This window comes from Osmia lignaria, chromosome 10 (assembly GCF_051020975.1).
Source record: "Osmia lignaria lignaria isolate PbOS001 chromosome 10, iyOsmLign1, whole genome shotgun sequence".
NCBI lineage: Eukaryota > Metazoa > Arthropoda > Insecta > Hymenoptera > Megachilidae > Osmia > Osmia lignaria.
Window position 1 is genome coordinate 9,397,406 of NC_135041.1, and position 20,600 is coordinate 9,418,005.

At 42.2% G+C, this 20,600-nt stretch overlaps 1 protein-coding gene and 1 long non-coding RNA gene across 5 annotated transcripts; one reads left to right on the plus strand and one right to left on the minus strand.

Moving 5' to 3' along the window:
- Positions 1-3,737: 3,737 nt before the first annotated feature.
- Positions 3,738-14,663, minus strand: Kr (krueppel). 3 transcript variants are annotated; one of them, XM_034339565.2, is made up of 3 exons: positions 14,542-14,663; positions 11,257-11,938; positions 3,738-11,171 (listed from the first exon to the last, which is right to left on the minus strand). In XM_034339565.2, exons 1-3 carry the CDS (start codon positions 14,579-14,581, stop codon positions 10,517-10,519), a joined length of 1,377 nt encoding a protein of 458 aa, XP_034195456.1. In that variant the 5' UTR covers positions 14,582-14,663; the 3' UTR covers positions 3,738-10,516. The 3 variants fall into 3 exon arrangements, with proteins under 3 accessions (XP_034195456.1, XP_034195457.1, XP_034195458.1); XM_034339566.2 differs by lacking the exon at positions 14,542-14,663 and adding an exon at positions 13,870-14,198; XM_034339567.2 differs by lacking the exon at positions 14,542-14,663 and adding an exon at positions 13,239-13,439.
- Positions 14,366-14,935, plus strand: LOC117611583 (uncharacterized). 2 transcript variants are annotated; one of them, XR_013062865.1, is made up of 3 exons: positions 14,366-14,503; positions 14,567-14,716; positions 14,796-14,935. It is a non-coding gene; the product is annotated as an uncharacterized LOC117611583 (long non-coding RNA). The 2 variants fall into 2 exon arrangements; XR_013062866.1 differs by having other exon boundaries at positions 14,389-14,507.
- The last annotated feature ends 5,665 nt before the right edge of the window (positions 14,936-20,600 follow it).

Genomic DNA, 20,600 nt, shown 5'->3' on the forward strand with positions numbered 1-20,600 from the left:
GATTCGAGGGATAGAGAAGGACCATTGGAAGGGTGAAAAAAAAAGGGTCGAAAATGTAGCGAGAGCATGGGTACAAGAGTAAGAGGGAAAGATGTAGCGCGAAAAGGCTAGGAGGAAAAAAAAAGAAGGTTGCGGAGAGAAAGAGAGGGGTAAAAACCGAGGTATCCCCACTCGGTGGGCCATCCGCCCCTGAAAAAAGAGTTAATATTGATCCGTTTTTTTATTTGAGTCACCCCCAGGTTTTTCACCCTCGCTATTTTTTCTTCCCTCGGCTGCAGGGATCGCCGCGGCGTGCCGCTGGTACGACAGAGACGGAATTAGTGTTTCTATAGCAACTCTCTACCCCGTCCGTTCGTTTCTACGTCCGTCCGTCAGTCCGTTCGTCCGTCGTTCGTCCGTGGAAGTCCGCTGTTCCGAATTATCCCTCCTGATTCTAAGACATCGTAGCTGAAGATGAGATTCAAGTATGTAGCTTCGAATCTGACTAGGATGTAATACTAGTGAACAGACTGAAACCTAGATTAGACAGATATTAAGACATCTGTCAAATTTGAAATAAATATAAAAACAAGGGATGAAATCCTTTGATGAGGTGCAAATTAGTTTCTGCAACTAAAACATAAGGTAATTAGTTCAATTAGATGCGGTTATCAGTCAATTTTCCCAAAATATTGTTTGATATTTAAATGAAACGTAAGGATGAGCAAAATTGAAGGTGATAAAATATCAAGATATAACGATAAGTTACGCGTTATGGAATAAGGATCATTTATAGGAAGTGATAGACGCGTAAAGTCTTACCTTAGATCCGGTTATGCGCCGTTTTCTTCCGCTTCGAATGCAGCAGATATTCGGGTAGAGTTAAATTCACCTCCCCCTCGAAATCGGGAAATATGAAGCTCCGATCGTGCTTTCGTATATCCTCGCGGGAGGGTTGGTTCCGTAGAATATCCTTCAGACTGTAAGTCGATGCATATTTCAGAGACTCAGCCACTCTTTGTTCCGGAATATGCTCTGGGCGAACGTTCTTCTTCTACTCTCGTTCTTTTGCATTCCCTTTGACCAGTTCCCTCCAGCCTAATAACACCCTTTTACCACTCTCGTACCCTGGAATCTGTTTAATGCTCACGATATCGGCTCTTCTGCGATGAAAGCGGCCTCGAGTTTTTTTTTTCAGCCAAGACAAGTTCACGAAATTTAATTCACGAAAGGATACCTTTTAAGAAACGCGTCAAATCGAATTATATTAGGCTGTCCAGAAAGTCTTGTTAATTTTTCTTTTTTTTTGTCCTCTATTTAGTTAGACTTCAATTTCCACGTTGAAAATGAACGTTTTCATTCCGCTCCAAATATTATATTATATTATATCAGGTTGGAAAAGGAAACGGTGACCATTTCCATCTCGTAGAATTCGGTTAGTGTAACGCGATAAAGAAAATGTCGTGGGTCCATTCGGTCCGATTCCTTATTGGTGGCTGGACTGCTCCTTGCACGGAGTCGACGTAGAAACAGCCGAGTGGAGATAGTTGCAGGCTGCAGGGGTTACTTTTCACGGGGGTGTATCTCGAGGGGTTTGACAACCCTTGGCACGACGGTGTCACCTAAGCGGCGAACCCCTTGGATCGTTTCATGTTCGGATCCTCCTTTTTACGAGGGCCGAGCTTACTTTTACGTAAAACTTTGTGGAAGCTCCTAACATTTCCCACAGTTACGTGATTGCGTGCCAAAAATGCGTTCCACCGCGTCCGGATGTCTTAAAAACACTCGTCTTTACGATGTCTCTGTTCGACAATTTTACAAAATCTTTATTCTATTCCCTTGTATTCAATGGAAGAGTAATCGTTTAATTTTTATATGAAATTGATTCTTTAATTATAGATTTCTATCAATTAAATAACTCATCGGTATAAGGGGCATATTTATTATGCACTTTTAACGCAAATCGAATTAGTACACGGTGGTCGTGGTATTTCCGGACGATAACCGAAACAATTCCTGGCCAGAAAGTGGCACCTGTCAGTTAGAAAGGTGGACTCCTCCGTGTGCATTAGCGGGCCAAGATGACAGACGATAAATGCGCACACATATACGTCTACGAACAGGAAAGATAGGAAAGCAGGTGAAAAGTTACAGTGGACTGTGGTAAGCAAACGTTTCTATGATTTTATCGGAAGAGTTTTCCACGCGAGTGGAAAATGTTCTCTAATCCCGTGACACTTTGAACGTTTCAGTCAGCGAATCACTTTGACTGACAATTTTCATTTAACTTTTTAATCCAAACTACTTCAAATAGACTCCTTTCCTTTGACATTATTAATCAAATTCAATATTTCAATGTTAAAGAAAATACGGGTATTTATATAAAAATCGTTAACCCTTTTTAATACACTCGTCCATCGCAGTGGGCTCTTTAATTTTTGCTTTTAAAGATGATTTGCGAGGCGAACGGCTCGAAGGTCGTGCAACTTGTGCTTAGCGATTTTGACTCGTGGCAAAAGGATTCGCCATATGGTATTCTACTTATCGTTAGATGTGCCACGGAGAAGCGAGCATTCGACTGCCGAGAGCCAACGGTGTTTCGAGGAACGAGGCCCATTTATTTGGCGTGTGCTGTATAATTAGGACTCGAAAGCGGGCCCTCACCGGAGAGCTCATTGTCCTTTTTTTTCGACCGTTCGATGGAAAACGAGTTTTGAAAATATATTGGCCGTCTCCCCCGTGCGGTCGTTCGAATTCGGATCCATTTCTCTATGTCGTCCACTCGAGGCTCACTTCCGGAAATACCCTGGTCATCGAGTGGCCAAGAGTATAGAGGATTTTTAATAGGAACCTTTGATGATCATAAACATCCGTGTTTAACCAATTTTCATCCTTCGTCCTTTTCCCTTGCGTCGTTTGCATGGAAATCGAGACTAATGCATCTGAAAGAGGTGGAAGCAAGACGTTCGAACGAGATCGCCTTCTTCTCTTGCGGCCACGTTCGAAATAGGTCTGTCGATCGTTCCCTTTTATTTTTTTTTTTTTCATTGTTCCATCGCCATATGTTGGGAATAAAGCCGACTTCCGTAAAACGGGAAGTCATTTAAATTTAGGCTGTTTACGGAATTTAAGAGGGTAACTCCGGTTTTATGTTCGGTCTGAGTGTTTGGGTGCTCCGGGTGAATACTTATTTTTAGTTGCTTGTAATTCGTGGACAAGGTCCAATAAATCCTTGCACATAGATGACATTAAGAATAAAGTATTCCGATTTGAAGAAATCATTTTTGTAAGAATTTTTGGAATAAAAATGAAATTGAAATTTTCGACTAAAAGTCATTGAATTCTTCTATTTCTCGAAGAATAGTCGGAGCCGATGATTGAAAGTACTTCTATGAGCGCCTGGATTTCACGTAATTTTGGGTTTCTTCGGGTAAATGGTATCGCGTTTCTTAGGGTGCTGCATTGGATTGGCGCATTGTCAACGGTGGCCCAGCCAAGGGCCCAGGGGTGGCAGTCTAGGATCCCTTTCATCCCTCTTTCTTCGTGGCAGCACGCGTTTTAGCTTTGCCGCTATAAAGGAGCATTTTTTTTTTTTAGTAGAAAGACAAAAAAACAAGGAGGTAGAAACGGAAGAGGGCCCTCGTTGTGCCGTTCTTTTGGGGACGCGTGGCATGCACACGACGTCATTATTTCACGTCCATGCCTTCGACGTCGCGATGGAAAATTTATGGTGAACTAGTTGCACCGCGTTTCCCGAAGAGCTTTAACTCCCGTTTAAAGTAACCGTTTAACTCCCATTAGGATCTATTCGACGAACGTTTGAACGCAAATATCGCCGAAGGACTTCCATTAAGGATGTTTCGACATCCTCGACGGAAAGTTACCCGAGCAAAGCACCCTTTCGGCGTCTTACAAGATTTACACTCCATTGTTTTCCACTTACGAGTAAGTTAAATGACTAAAGTAGATTCGAGGATTACGAAGCGACCCATTTCTACATTCTATATTCTTCGGTATCGATTTACGTTTTCGAAATCAAAATTCATGGGTTACATTTCAATTGTAATTGAATTCGCATCGTTATCTCGTCCATGCAAAATTGCAGCTGGGTTTTTGATCAAATAAATCATCGTTCAAAAAGAGCGATGTATCGTTATCTCGCTCGGTCGTATGATTTATGTCAACAGTGAAATGAAATTTGTCGTTGCGTGTAACAATTGGGATGCAGCTTGCGTATGTTTACCTATTTTGTACCGGTACTTCAGGTAGCAACATAGCGGTCCAGAGACCTTCCCGTCTTTTCCGGAGTCTGACCTCGAAAACAGTTCTTCTTCCTAAAGGAATGGGCTCGTTGAATTTCTTAATGCGTCCAGGCTGTTTTGGGCACAAAAGGCACTGTAACACCAGCAGGGAATAGAATCTCATCGCCAAACAGCTGACCTTGTTTTAAATTTTCTTAGCAATTTCCTTTTTTGATATAAAATTGCTAATCATTGATTCTATGATGAAATTGGATAACAGTAATTTTCTTCTACCACCAATTAGTGCAGTCGTTACTTATCATGGCAGAATTACATTAAAATACCATTGAAACTTTCCCTCAGCGACGATGGTGGATCATTTGAAACTTGTCCTTCTGGCAGGCTGAAAAGTCTGTCGACTCATCGGTTCGTTCGCGGGAAAAGATAACGGCGAGTAGGAAAGTTCGTGACAGGCAAATATTGGAATGAAAAAGCCGTGGATATCCACGATCCATCCATCCAGTCAGACTCGATCTGCTGTTGCATCTGCCACGTGCCCCCACATTACGGCATAATGTGTCACTGTGCCACGGGCTAACCCACCCTTCTCCCTCTTGAACGATTTAACAACGCCAGCAGCCCTCTCTTGGGCTCGCGTACACATACACACCGATGTAACATGGAATCCTAGATTTTGGAAACTCTATGGATTGAATGGCGCAGCTGAATGCAACTCGTGCACCGTTTCAACCAAAGGAACAGGCGGGAGGGGTGGTGCGTGTGTACATACGTGTCTGTGTGGGACAGTTTTTCAGCATCCACCCCTTTTCACCTCCCTCTCTCTTTCGACAGCCACCACTCATTCTCTGATTTTTTTTTTTTCCATTTTCCTGCAATATTGAGCGTCGTTGATGCAAGATGCAACCTCGGATGAGTTGTGAAAATATTGACGCTTTGTGGCCCAGCGACAGTTTATTTCGAGTCCTCCTCTCGCTGTCCTTCCACGGATAATGGACTGCAGATTTTATTGACGTGGTTGGGAAAGTTGATATTTCTCCTCTGAAATTCGTTCAACTCTTTTGAAACGTTTTATAATGGTACAACGGATGCTTATCGTTCGAAATTTTCAAATGATAAGCAATTTATTTTCTAACCCCTGTGCAGGCAACCGTTAATTATACTTTTAATATGAAAAATTGTTTGAAAAATGCAGAAGAGCGACGGAAAGAAAATGTAGAAATGGATACCAACACAAGAGTTAAAAAATGGGTGCCAGGATTGTCCTGCTGATCTGCTGATCGGGGTAGGTAGTGCGCCAGTAATAAAATCACGAAAACGATTGAACAGTGAGTTTTTAATAATAAAAATATTTTGACAGACCAGTCAAACTTCATCAACAGACCAGGAACATTTATTTATTATAATGAGTCGTATGTACGTGTGATTGCGAGAAATGTTAGGTTTCGGGGGAGGTGCGAGGTGAGCATATCGGGGGTGGTAAGGTTTAGGTTGAGGAATCGTTTTAAATTACAAGTAAACAGCGTATGATACAAAGGTTTTTTCTTCTTCGTTTCTTATCCAAGATAGGAATTCGACATTGGCAGCGACGTAGCATGATCATGACGATGATAATAATAATGATAATAGTAATAATAATAATAACTACAGGTAGAGTACTATAATTAATTAAATTACTTAGAAAAACATTCTATATTCGTATTTTTTTGTACGCGCAATATCTCTTTATAATAATCTCTTTATAATAATCATCTCTTTTTTTTCCCTCTTATTTCCATTTCCTTATCTATTTAGGAATACTATTTAAAATCAGTCTTGTGGTTGAGATATATTAGGTGTCTGGTGAGGTAGTGTCAGTTTCATAGTATACATCGAGTGCTATTTTGATCCGCTGTTACGCGTTTCTATCGAAATCACAAAATTAACGACGGCACGAGGAGAACAACAAACTCTTCTGCTCGTAATTTCCAATCTATTCTTTTACCATTTTTTTCTTTCTCTCATGGTTCTATCGTGTTTACCTGTTTACCATCGCGTGTCAGTGTATATATATATATATATTTATATATATACGTTATGTATTTATCAACGATCGAGAGTAGGAACAACCATTGGTGGTGATCGACGTATTTTCGAAGGGGTACGCGTCGAGGATGCCTCGAAATCTTCAAAAGTGGCCATCGTACCTTTAATTAGAAGTAGCGAGAATATCGTCCATCCGTATCGTGTTAATCAACATTTAGTGTAGCTTATAGGCATAAAATTTGAAATTTGTACCGTGTTTTGGTCGCGTTCGGCGTCTACCTTCGGAAATCGTGTCCGAGGCACCGGCTGAACGATCGACGAATTCGTGCATACGATATCAGCGTTTGCATATCACTGTACAAAATTATAACTATACGTAGCTCTAGTTACATAGATTACAGAGGAGTATACACCATAGGTACATAATCGTTAATCGAGGATCCGAGCGAGCAGAGAACCATTTATACGGATTCGAATACGTAGACGTTTTTTGAATAAAATGCACGAGTATATTGATAAATTCGAAACTTTCGATATTTAAATTAAACTTTTATCATTCTTTAGAGTAAAAAAGTGAACCCTATTCGTCATTAAAATTTAGAAAATTAATAAAAGAAACAAAATTAAACGTGTTTGTAAATATTTGTAGCTATCGATTTTCAAAAGCTTCGCTGTAAAATTAAACTCGAAATAAATTTTTTACATATATATGTAAATTGTTACTGATCAATGTACTCGTGATTTCAAAATCGTAACGATACAATACACTCAGAAATGATTCGTTTGAAAAACGGCACTGTATTCGATTCGCGCTCCGTAAACATTGTTCCCCGGCTCCGTTTACATATCCGTACAACGTTATAATTTGACACAAACATATAACACTTATATGTATACACGTAGGAATTTGTGAAAAATATGGACCGTGGCCCGGCACCGGAAATCGAACCCTGGTTTTCTAGCCGGCTACATTTGTCCACTACGCCACCGCCATTCCGTTGACATCCCTACTCCCACGATTCCTCTTAATCATTGGGGTCTGGAGGTCCCGATCTTATATATAAACAAAGCAATTCTATTCTCCGTACAAAACAGTATAAAAAAAAAAGAATTTATACGATGAAAAAGTTTCATTTCTTTTTCACGATAACGATCCCTGCGAATTTATTATGTACAACAACTCATCGATCTTTTTTATTTCTTTGCGATATTCCACGTGTGTAACGCACGTGAATGAAAAATAGTTAACTGTTTTCTGAAACTTCTGACAGGCTTTATGTTTTCAATACGCGTAAAGCATAAGTATGGCACTGGTTCAGGATACTGATTTACACTTTGACGGTCGGTTTTTATTACTATTCTGTTTCAAGTAGAATAGTTCTGTTGAAAGTAGTAATTTTCTGATATAAAATGATCAGTTTGATACGGTATCTCATAAAATTTTTATAAATCACTTTGTATATTTATAGAGATCTCTAAAATAGATATCGTGCTAAAAGAATTTTGCGAATAATGCGAGAATAAGGTTCGAAGGATCTCCAAAAATATTCAATTTGTTTCATAAGACTATCATTTTACGAAGCGTTACTCGGAATCGATCGGTGCTATATTTTCTACAACCACTGTATAAATTTTATCGATAGGAAAAGAAACGTTAAATTATAAGAAATATGCGACCATCAAAGTTAACAATGTTTCACTCTGTTCCACTAAATATATCGCGCGTGAAACGTACATATTCTACGGTTTGTCGTTTGAATAAAATAGGAATAGGAAAAAATTCAAACTATGAGGAACTTTAAATACCGTTTTTTAAATAGTCTAATATAGTTTTCAGCCTGAAGCTTCGCACGACGTTATTGATCGGCAACGTATAATATTTCACAACAGTGTAATGTTCCTGGTATTGATATTTCTAGTATTCGTAAACTAGCCTTTCATCAAATTCACAAAGAGAAAACATAGAATTTTGTTTCGAAATGACCGTAGATAAAAACTAAAGATATTCGAGAATTTCAAAAATTTCCAATCCATGAATGCGTTGATTCATATTTAATCTTATCCTACATATATATACAATACACCCTAAATCAAGGGTGTTTTTTCATTTTTTTTTAGAATGCGAGGTCGAGGCCCGCTGACCTCGGTCGATACTGATCGATATCGAAATCAATTAACGTCTAATTGAAAAGAATAGAAAGCACGAAAAACAAAATGGAAAAAGAGCCACCCTCGTCTGGACGACGCGTGTTCCTCTTTTTCGAAACAGGGAGGAAAAAGAAAACGTCTCGTAGGGAGAACAACCGTGACGAGAGATCGCAACGTTTCGTTGAAACGAGCTCGAGATCTGTTCTAACACGTGTATAAAAGGGTGAGCGAGCGAGCACGGTTTGGTGAAACGAAGAGGAAAAGGGGGGGTCTGTAAAATTGCTTCTCGAAAGCTTGAACGTGAAAAACGAGTGAAAAGTGCGGATGAGCCGGGACTTTCCGGAAAAATGTGGCGAAAGTGTAACACAGCAGGGATCAGGTCTGTTACTCAGATGCTTCTAACCAGATTTTCACTTTTCAACTATGAATAATTGGTATTTGCCTGATACACTCTAGGTTTGCGTCCCTAGATAAGTAGAATATACTAGTGGCAATACAGCACGAGATTAGTTAAATACAAATATGGATTCGAATGCAAACAATTATTCCAAATTTTATTAGAATCTTAAGAATTTCGAAATTCATGAAATTTAATGCAAACTTAGGTTTCGCTGCTCCATAAACGAGTTTTCCCAACCGGAGTTAGTATATTGTACGATTTACTTGGGCAATGCAAATCTAGGCTATTTCAAGAAACGTTCGGTTATATTTCGAAGGTGCTCCTTTTCTTTTTCTGCAGGGTGAGGAATAGCAAATGGGGGGCCAGAGACCCGGAAGAGGGAGGTGAATGACGTCGGGTCCGTTCTCTTCTCGCTGTCCGGAGGACAAGACCCCATGGAACAATGAGGTCGAGATGACCTCGACGAGGCGGTTTCACCAATGAAATTTGCATGGCCAGGACCAGACATAAATCAGAGGACCATTGAAAGACGCACAGAGAACAGAGAAAGTCAACTGCTGACCACCGGCTGCGAATTTTCGGCACGCGGGGTATATCATTGCGAAAACTGGTTCGCGCGAAACAGACGCCCGCCGGTCCGTCCTAGGACAAAAGAATCCTAGGGATCCTATGAACCGGCTGTTCGTCAGAAAAAAGACGGAAATCGGAGAAGCCGAAGATGGTCCTCTGATTATACATGAGAATGAGCGAAAATAAAAAAGATGACCCCGCCTGGTTTTCTTAGCCTCCTCTATAGGCTCTTATTTTCTATTGTATGAACCCAAAATCGATTCGTTTATAATTCTTTGAAAATTAACTTAAATATAAGAAATTTACAAATGAATATCGTTTGCACTTGCAAATTGATCGGGTAATGCTATAGAAAATAAATAGAATTGAAATTTTATAACAAGAATTGAACAGTACCTTGAAAAGCGTGTGGTGTAATTGTAAAAATTGCGATCGATCTGCCGACGAATGCGTGTGCGTGCATATATGCTAGGCGTGTACCACGAATCAGAGGTTCCTGTTAATTCTGGAACGTGTAGACGAGCTGGACACATCCGAGATCAGCGATTAACAGCGTTCTCCTCTAGAATCACTATAACAAATACTCGTATTATTTTGTATTTACACCCTTGTACTTTCACTCCAGGAAACCAAAGGCGTACATGATGAAGGATAAATCAAGCGTCTTTTGTTGTGTATAACAAAATTGAACCCAGTAAATTCACGATAATCGCGAATCATCCACGCATCGGTTCACAATCACTGTTGTTAACTTTTCTAGTATATATACATATATACTATCTATGGGATCGGGACCCCCATACCGAATAAGAAGGTCCGTGGAACTAAGGACGGCATCGGGCTACCGGGTACGAACGATTATCGTATCTAAATACGATTTCCGGTGCCCGTGACACCCTATTTTCCACGGATCCTACACTAAGAACGAAGCTTATAACACACGCGTTTCATGTCGTTCGGAATTCAAATAAATTATATATTTCAATATTCGCTTCGATACGTAAATCAAAGAATGTCCATTGTTCGATGAATAATGAAGTACAGGGGTGTTCCTTGCGACACGAAACGGATACTAGAAAGAAACGTAAAGCATAGAGGAAGTAGGATGCGATCTCGAACCTGTTCGACGATCATACTACGAAATCGTATGCCGATCGTTGCCGCGGCTCATCGTCGAGCCGTTGCTGCTGTTCGAGTGCGGCCTGTGCGTGTCCGTGGACATGGATAGATCTTCCGGTTCCGTTTGTTCCGGCAGATCGACGGGGATACCGGATAGATTCAACGGCATCGGCATCGAGGCGCTAACGACTGGACTCGGTAGTCTGCGATGGGCCGGTCTGACCGGATTGTTTGATTTTCTAGTGACCAGAGGCGTAGCTTCGGATTCCTCCATTTCCACGTCGATATCGATGTCGATATCCTCGTCCAGGTAATCGCTCGCCAACGACGGCGAGGTGACTTGCGATCTAGGAATTTGTCCGGAGGCGTTCATAGCGGTGCCGCACTTGTGATGCATCAGGTGGTGCCTCCGTCTGAAGCGCATACGACAATGTTCGCACTCGAACGGTTTCTCCCCTTTGTGTATCAACAGATGAGCCTTCAGCTGATTGGAATCGCTGAATTTAGCCGCGCACAGTTCGCAAGCGTAAGGACGTTCGCCGGTGTGGACGCGCAAATGGCGACGGAGGTTCGCTACCTGTACGAACTGACGATCGCAGTGGCTGCAGTGATAAGGTTTCTCACCGGTGTGCAATCGCATGTGAGTCTTCAAATGATGGTCCCGAGTGAATCTGTAACAATCAAATAAGAATCTTCTCTAAGTATTCGAAGCAGAAGATAACGAATGTTTAAGGAAAATTGAAAGGATAAGCTTACCTTTTATGACATTCCGGACACTCGAATGGTTTCTCCCCCGTGTGAGTGCGTTCGTGATTCTGTAACACGTGCTTGTAGCCGAACGATCTCGAACACACTCCACAGGTGAACACCTTATCCCTTCCGTCTTTGCCCGCTTCGGGGCTGATCGACGTGGGTGGACTGAGAGGATCCGCACCACCCTCGACCGACACTTGCACGCTGTCCGCCTTCGATTTCTGTGCCTTCCTCTTGGTCGTCTGACCTTTCTTCGAGATTCTATCTCTGCTGCTGGTCACCACGTTATTGTTATTGTTATTGTTATTGGTCACAGCGTTGTTCGCTCGTCGCGAAGTGGACTTTGTGCTAAGAGCGGGCGACACTGGCCCGGGTGAATGATGAAGGGGCGAGGGTGGCGATGATGCCGTGGGTGGCGCCCAACCCTCGAACAGAGTCTGATGATGCCCGTAAAGCGACGGGCTCGCCGCCAGTGTTGCGTGCAACGACACAGGAATTCCTGCGGCCATCAAGGCCGCTGCTCTGCTAGCTGCTAGCAGTTGCTGCGGGGTGAGCATAGACAGGCCCGCCGTGGTACTGCCCATCCCGGGAAACATTACTTGGGACGTGTTGTTGTTTAAAGGCGGTGAGACCGGCTGTTTCTCGGGTTCTTGCTTCATGTCGAGGTGCTGGCCAGTTAAGAGTCCTGAAACAAAAATTCGTCCATCTTGTAAGTACACGCGAGGAGATTCCATTGATGCCCTAAATTGATATTCCAGTTAAACTTTCAACCCTTTATTTTACTATTGTCTCTGTAGTCGAGGCTGTCGTACCGATATGACAAATAAACAAACTAATTATTAATTAGCATTCGAAATTACATATTTACAGTAACGAAATTTTATATTTAAAGTGTAAATTGGCCGTGAATGAAATCCATAAAAAAAATCGAAAGATTGAAGAGATAAATTTTCGAACTGTTGATCGATACGTTTGACGAACAGTACCGTATTTTGCAACAAATCGCATCGCCCAGTCAGATGACAAAAGAGTCGAATACGACAAACGTGTCTGTACGAAACGCAAGAATCGACCGTACGTGTACAGTGTACGAATATCGTACGGTGTTCGAGGATGATCTTTTCTCCCGCGTACATCTTCTTTCTCGATCGAATGAATGGTGAATGCTATTTTCTTCCTCGTTCCTCCCAGTTCGCCCTCCCACACACGTTGCTCACACGTGAGCTCTTGCTCGATCCTCCTCCATTCACTCACACTCTCGTACGGAACGGTTCATTCATAAGCCTCGACTTCCCACCCACGTCACCGCGATGTACCGCCTCTCTTCGACTTGAGGCCAACGACTCTGCGAAAGTGCAAGCCATGGTGCACACGACGAACACGCGGTTTTTCATTCGTTTAGAAAGTGAATTTTATCCAATTATCGGCAACCCGATAACGGCGATTCCACATGAAACGCATACTAAACGAATTTCATGAAAAATTCAGTTTATTACTTTCCGAACTTGTTCACCTCGAAAAGCAATATTTTGTGTTTTTTTTTTCCTCCCTGGAAAAGAGTAATTTTCACGAAGAAAATGTTGTCGAAAATAACTTTAAAAGGGTGCGTAAAGGCTTTCTCGAAAAAGCAACCCCTCGTGCGTTGGGGTTGCACTTTCCGGTGATTGCTTATTGGCGTGATTGACGTCACGCTGGAAAAAGCTTAACGATGTAATTAAATTTAATAAGTGGCTCGTTTAGGAAATTAGAGGACACGGTGAACGACTTGTAAAAGATAAAATTCGATTGTACATTTCGAATTCAAGAGGAGAATTATTCGTTGATATCTTATTATTTATTCGCCGAGGAAGACAAATTGATTTCACGATAATTGCAATTATCCAATTCGAACGGGGATGTTTCACGGGGATATATGCGAAGACGAGAGCAACTTTTAATTTAAGAAAACAATGAATCAAGCAGCCATGGCCTCGACCGCCACTTACCAATTAATGGACCGTTTAGAAGAGGGGCCGTAATGAGACCCGTTGAATCAATAAGGGTGCGTAAGATCTTCTATTCTTTTTCCTTCTTTACCCTAAAACTCCCTTAACGTGGGCCAGGATTCTTACAGCCTACAATCGCCGTTTCCCGGCAACACGACCAGGAGTACCGCCCCCGCTCGCATCCCTCCCCTAATTGGTCGCAACCCCAATATTCCCTTTGAATCCCTTTTCCCCGAGTCCCCGAATAAAAATTTCTTCTTCTTGCTACACTCTTTTTGCCGCGTTCTTCGCGAAACACGAAGTCGACAACTAAACGATGTAAGAATTTTTATTAAATTTTATATTTAATTAAAATTTATTATCAAAACATTACCGAGCGAGTCGCTGAATTACATCGCTTTATCAAAATCTACAGATTTAAATTTCGTGCGGTTTGATATGCGTGATCTAACATTTGCTCCGTTAAATTTAAAACAGAATGTTTTGCATAATTTATAGTTTGAATATACGGGGAATGTCGAGGTATTTATTATCGAATGATCGAGACGCGTCAATTCGATTATGGAACTCGATCGTGCGCGTGAATTGCGCGCGCAACTTTCAACCAAATATATCGTGCTTTGTTTATAACCTAGAAAACGCGTTCCCGCGGAGATACGAGCAGCGACGTCATAGCGTGGCTCACTTGACGGTTTCGAACATTTCCAAGCAATCTCGTATGAGAAGGTGGGCTATTTTTGGTCGGACGTTGCAACCGCGAAATACACTCGACGTGGCTCATTTGCACGACTGACTTCTCCTCTTCGTTTGCCCTGTCCCCGTCGAACGATTTTCACATCTTCCTGGCTTATCGATGTTTACAATGTGTCACAACACGAGCGTGTCGCCGCGAGCGCTTTTAGACTTTGGCGCGGGGCCAACGTTGCTACGTGTCCTCTCTGCCCGAAACTCAGAAAAACCTTGCTCCGTTCGTAATGACTTTCCTCCGTCTTGTCAGCCACGGGTAAATACCAAACAACGCGGTTAGGTCACTGGACCTCGGGGTAATATCAGAAGGGAAAAAAGAGCGGGATCACCTTCGCGACAAAACAAACGCGTAAGGAGTAATCGCGGATCCCTTTTGTTTTCGGGCCACGTTTCATACACAGGTAACGCGATGAAATTCCTTCGACTATATATACAAATCACTTAAATTAGCGAGAATCATGAAATCGGTATCGCCGTCGCGACGCAATTATACTGGAAATAGATTTTAGAATTTCGCGGTAAGTCGGGTGAATTCAAATCGCATTGAGAAACTTACCTGCGTTAATTTGCGCCTCTTGTAGATAAGATAGTGCCATTCTACGATCCGTGATGCGTGGTTTCACTATGACACTCCATCCACTTCTTTGCACAATGCGATCACTTCCGACGAGAGTAGAAAACAATAGATGGATGAGCGCGTATATAACCTAACAATGCGGCACTGCATATACGTACGTATACGTGTATAGCGTGGTCGTGAGCAACAAAAGAATTGTCTTAACGCGTGTAATATTCTCTTTTCTTTCAAAGACGATACGAGAACCACGCGGGAAAGGAATTATCACCAGGCGCGTACACAAACTCCGTCGGGCACGGGATCTAGCGATGCGTCCGTGTTGACGTCCCGAGTGGAACTGGCGCGTGTACCGCGGAACCAAGCACCAAGAAACAAAACAGAAAAAAAAAAAGGAAGAAACAAAGTACATGAAAATGTGTTACTACCCTACTATAAACAACAAATGTCGTCGTTCGACCACGAGGAACGACGACAACCAACGACGTTACTTTGGGCTGACCTAACCCAATACTAACTGACAATCGAGTCGCGCTCACTGTAGTCAAACATCCCCCACTACTCGGCTCGGCTCACCCCACCATTCGGCCTTCCTATCCCCACTCCCGCGAGGCTTCTCTACCCTCTCGAATCGCAACCCTAGATGCGCGAGTCGCAGAAACGTGCCTCGTCAGGGGATCAAGCGTGTTGGACGAAGACGAACGACGGGAAGACGTTAAGGGTGCTACGAGAGAGAAGATATGGTAAATAACGAAGTGGAACGAGGACGAAACTTGCGCGCGCGTTAGAAAAGGAAAAAGATGGATTGAAGGAAAACGACGAGACAAGGGTGAACCTGCGACCGTGATCTTTAAAGAGTGGGGAGGCCTTGCGAGTAGGGAAGAAGACTGTTTCTCTCTCTCTTGTCACGATGGACGAGAACGGCCACAGAAGCTGGGTAATCGGTGAAACCTGTGAGAGAAAAGATAGAGTAGATGGGTGGGGTGAAAAAGAGAGGTTGACGATATCCCGCAACTATAAACCGAACCTCCTTTACCCTTTCAGATCACGGGACAGTGTCGAAGATAAGTTATTTCGAACAAGGAATAAAAAGATTATGAATAAAATTTTTGAATAAAAAAGAAGACAAATTTTTCAGAATAAGAAATTGAAAAGGAAGTTTCGAATATCTACTTCAAAATGTAATAGGAAAGCTTTTCCCACTGGCTTTTTCATTTCCAAAAGCGCTTCAGGATGTAGCTTCAATAAAGAAACAATTTTTCTTATATCTTTCTCAAAAATTTACTGAAAGAAATTGTACCATCATTTTTTCACTATCTACCTGTCATTTTTATTATTAAATATGCATCCAAATATCTGTTCTGTTTTGAACGTACTATATGCGCGAAACTTTGTCACCGGGGTTAATAATTCAGCAGCGGTCGATAGGGATTGCACGGTAAACTACGCTTCTGTTTCTTTTCAAACTCTCTGTTAGGAAGACATAGGGTGTGATATTAAATATACAACAGCCGGGTGCATCCTCCAATTATACGTTCCGAAAACGTGGTGGTAAAACGCAAGCGAATAATTATCTCCTCGGAACCAACAACACTATACTGTTTCTATTCAAAAAAATCTCCTGTTCACGAATAAAAAAAAAAAAAAAGGAGAACAGTGTGTTCGCAGGGTGCTTGTTCGACGGTTCCGCGTTACGTTGTTTGCGAAACTCGTGTCTGTTTCAGTCGGTCGGATGAAAAAACGAATCTCGAACAATGCAATTTACGCAGGCTGCGCCGCGTTGTAACGCGCGCGCGACGAAACGAGGAGTTTTCATCGGTCGCGACTTCCGGCCGGCGATAACGCGGTGCATAAAGCACAGGGTTTCCACTGTTTTTCGGAAAACGTATCCAGCCGAAAAGCGCGCCCTCCTACTTTTTATCCTAACCCCTGGCTTGCTTTTCTTTTCTTTTTTTATTCGGGGGTGAAAAGTGTGTGCACGCGCGTTCTTTCTCTCTCTCCTTCTCTCACCTGCCCCGTCGAGCGTGCTGAGCGCGTGCCTGCAGCCAAAAACTTACGGGACCGAGCTGCGCGATAAAAAACTAGAAGAATGCTCTGCTCTAAGCGCACACATAACCGCATACGTGTGTATGTGTGAAAAGATAGAGGAATACGTGTTCGCGGCTGTTGACACGCACGTGCTCGTGTTCAAGCACCGGTGCGCTCGCGAGAGCATGCTCTCCACCCTGTCAGTCTGTTGTAGTTTTACGGATAGAGACGGAGATCCGAGATACCGAGGGATGAGAAGGGAAACGGAGGAGAGTGGTGTATCCCGACGACAGGATCGAAAAGCGGAATCTCGATACGTGGCTGGTGAATTAGCGAAGCGGTCGATGTAACAACAGCCATCTCTCCCTCGTGTGCACTTTTTTCCGCTGGACATCTCTTTGGTCACGATGTTCACCCTCGTGCTAAGCATTAAGGTACTCCTTGAGTGTACTGGTCAATTTCTGTAGGGAATTGAGCTGAGATTTCAGGCACGTAGAATGTCCGAATATCTGCCCAATATATAAGTGAGAACACCTTATTGTTGCATGTTATGTAAGTATAAATTTATCTGTAATCTTATGCAACGATTTTTCTTTAAAAAAATATATGGTAATCCTTTCCTCGAGCTGCAAAAGGGTTAGAAAGTACCCAGAATTTCCATAACACGATTGTGCAATTCTATCTACTGATAAAAAGAGCAAATAGAAATGGACACTTTTTTTAGAAGCTTAAGTACGGTATTGGCGAGGAAAAACTGTTTACAATGGTCAGATTATTGGCAATTATTACGATACTTAACCCTTGGGCGTACAACGTGAAAGTTTCTACCTGATGCTCGGCTATTGTACGTACAGATGAGGTTTGTAACCCTTTCAAATACCTGCCTACGCGCGTTGCTTTGTGAATTGGTGCAAAGTTAAAACCTTTGACACGTTTGACACAGTGAACCATTTTTCATCCACGCATAAAAAGAAAATATTTTAATCATTTGAAAATTAATGTTCTTATATTTTCAGCAACAAGTTGCTTCCTAAAGCAAACTCGAATTGCCTGATACGGTACAAAAGAAAATCCAAGGGTGCCTGGTTGACCTTAAAAATATGCTGCAAAATAATTCAACGACTGGACAATATTTCGTTGGTTGTAAAACGGACCGTAGGGTTGTTGAACCGTGCTGTACGAACAGCTAAACGTTAGGGTCTCTAACCGTGGAACGTTTTACTCTCCTTCTGGATGATCCTATTAAAGGTTGTATATAGAAGAGAACATCGTCCGAGGTGAAGGAAAAATTGTCAGAGTGGTAAAGGCGAGAAACGTGCAACAAGAGTGGGTACCTGCAATTAAAATTAGGATTGCTCTAGTTTCGCACAAAAGGGCGGGCCCTAAAATGTTCGACCTTTTCGTCGACGGAACCTCGTGTATCCGGCAACAAACTTATTGGGGCTGTTTACACTTTTATAATTTTACGACGCAGATGATCAGGTACGAAAATACAGGGAGGTCTATTTGGGATCTTTAGAAACGACATTTTCGACGAGGAGAAACACGATTTTTCCCCATTCCGTCCGGCACACGCACAACGAAATTAGATTTCTGTTTATTTCACATTAGGAATTTCTCGTTTTTTCCCGGTAGAAACACTCGCGACTTGTTTAATTGGTATCGAACAACTCTCCGAGTTCTCTTCATTCTCCTCCACTTTTTCGCTCGCATTCTCGAAATTGCGCGGTTGTTTTAAGGGTATTATAGAGAAAAGAAGTGAGCGAGCGAGAAAGCGTATGGGATATCGGCAATCGCCTCGACTACACGTAGGATATTTACGTTGTAAAGTTATAAGAAGCTTTACGCTTTGGATCCACGACAGAAAAAAAAGCACAGAACAGTTTGCTGTTCCTTCTTAAGAGGATTTCGATGCGCCCGTGGCAACGATTCCTCTTCGATTCGCGTTATGCAATCGTTATGGGAGGCTTATTGAAACGGTCAACAAAATTTACTACACACGAAGTGGATAATATTTAATGCAACGGTAAGAAATTGCAAATTGATGAGAATATTAACACTTTGAATTAACACTCGAGTTTCTTGTGGTATACAAATTTTAGTGAAACTTTTTATATTTAACAATGTGTCCTGTTTACTGATAATTACGACGTTTTTCTTCTTTCTTTCTCGACTCTGCGTGTTATATACGCAGACAAAGCGACACGTTCAACCCAAGTCCCCTTAACGCTTTCTTCGATGTTCTCCAAAAATATCTACTTCGTTTGTCGCAGAAAGGTGTAAACAAACTAGTCCTCTGTAATCTCGATAATCCAACGAGCCATGCAAAAGTAACGTACAGTTCCCTTTCGACGTGAGACCGAAATACTCTCTTTTCCTTTGCATCGCGAAACCTTCACTATCTTTTTCCGGCTGTCATACACATTAACTTAAAATAATAAAAAACTATCGCAGTAACATTTCATCCAAACGGTACAAATTTCTAAAAATCGACGAAGTCAAGCGTTCCCTGTACTTTTTGCGAGGATTTTTTCCATGTGTAACGGAAACCGTGAAACTTCTGCTGGTTGAATTTATGCAAACCAATCTACCTTGAAATCTATCCATTGTACCGTGTTACATGGGATGCAGCGTTACAGATTAAATCGATATCTTGATCAGCGGTTGACGAGCAACCGTTGGTCATGGCTCCACAAAGAAATACGACGATCAACCCAAAAATCGTTCGGTTACGTTTCTCGAGTGGACGGTTTTTTCCTCGATTGACCGTTACGAGAGATAGGAATCTGGCAATCGTGCTTTTTCCACGTATTTAAATACACCTTCGAAAATGCTCCGCATTTCATTTTCTTCGCGCTCTGACATCGATTCGAATGCGATCGAAATCTTTCATCGTTCATCTGTCCTCTGAAGAAATTCCCCTGTATTTCTTTTTACTTACGATCAGGAATCATTTTAATTCTCTTTCAAATGTAGAAAATCGATGAAAATTCAAATAAACGGAGTTTCGTTGTGTACAGAGCGCAAAGGGCAACGATCCGGGTTGAGCGTTCGAAAGGCGCGATTCATTCGACTAAATATTTGCGCACGCGCTAATGGGAGTCTGTTGATAATGATAAGGTAAAAAGTTGTCGATTAGCACGAGCGGAGTAAAGTCCTGGGGTCGAAAACCGTTCTCGATAGCGTGTCCAACGAGAAACAATTGCATTTTTCGAACGAGAACAGGCGCCGCGTTTTGTTTGCTCGGACCTTAGACACCGAGAGAAACGTTTCTATATACTCGTTGGTCGACTAATCTTCTCGTTATCGATGAAATAAAATTTAAACGCAGCCTTGTTACGGGAGTCGTCTAATTATCCACTCTCGATACCGTCTAATGATTCAACCTAATAATACCGATCACGGATTAATTTCGTGTTCACCCACTGGCGAACATGTGGTGTGCGAATAGAGCAGAGAAGAGCTTGGAAACACCAGCTGGTCTAGGAGAAACGATGTCGTTTTATTCTCTTTTACTTCCAGCTCTTGTCGTCCTTGTAATCCTGTCGCTTTCGGTGTCATCGGTACAGTGAGCGTTCGTTAATTCCCCGCTATGCAATTCCCGGTTAGGAACGCTTTGCGCTACGGAAATAAAAGAACTGTGGAGGACACACGAGTGCCATTGACGCTTGAAATGTAATTTCCTGTTGTTTAGGAGTGTTCGAGGAGAGCTCGAAATGCGAGCGTTTACTGTACTCGAGCACAGTGAATAATTATTATATCGCTTTCGAAAAATTTTTAATATACAGAAAACAACTTGGTACCCTACTTCGATTTCCATCACAGATGCGTACGTCCACGCGTTTTTGTCATATCGATGCTTCGACGATGCACAAAGGAATCGTTTCCCGTGCTGGTTAACGCGTCCTCTAAGCGGATAGACGCACCCTACATTTTTTCTTCGTCCCTCGAAAGATCCCTTCGTTTTTCCTCCGCGTCCACTCGCGACTTTCGATTAACCGGCGAGCCTTTTG

Excerpts from the sequence above, each read along its gene's own strand:
- Kr (XM_034339565.2), bottom strand. The coding sequence starts at position 14,581 with ATGGCACTATCTTATCTACAAGAGGCGCAAATTAACGCAG. Across the intron at positions 11,939-14,541 it reads AGAGGCGCAAATTAACGCAG|GACTCTTAACTGGCCAGCAC; the intron begins GTAAGTTTCTCA and ends TTTTTGTTTCAG. Across the intron at positions 11,172-11,256 it reads TGTCCGGAATGTCATAAAAG|ATTCACTCGGGACCATCATT; the intron begins GTAAGCTTATCC and ends TGATTGTTACAG.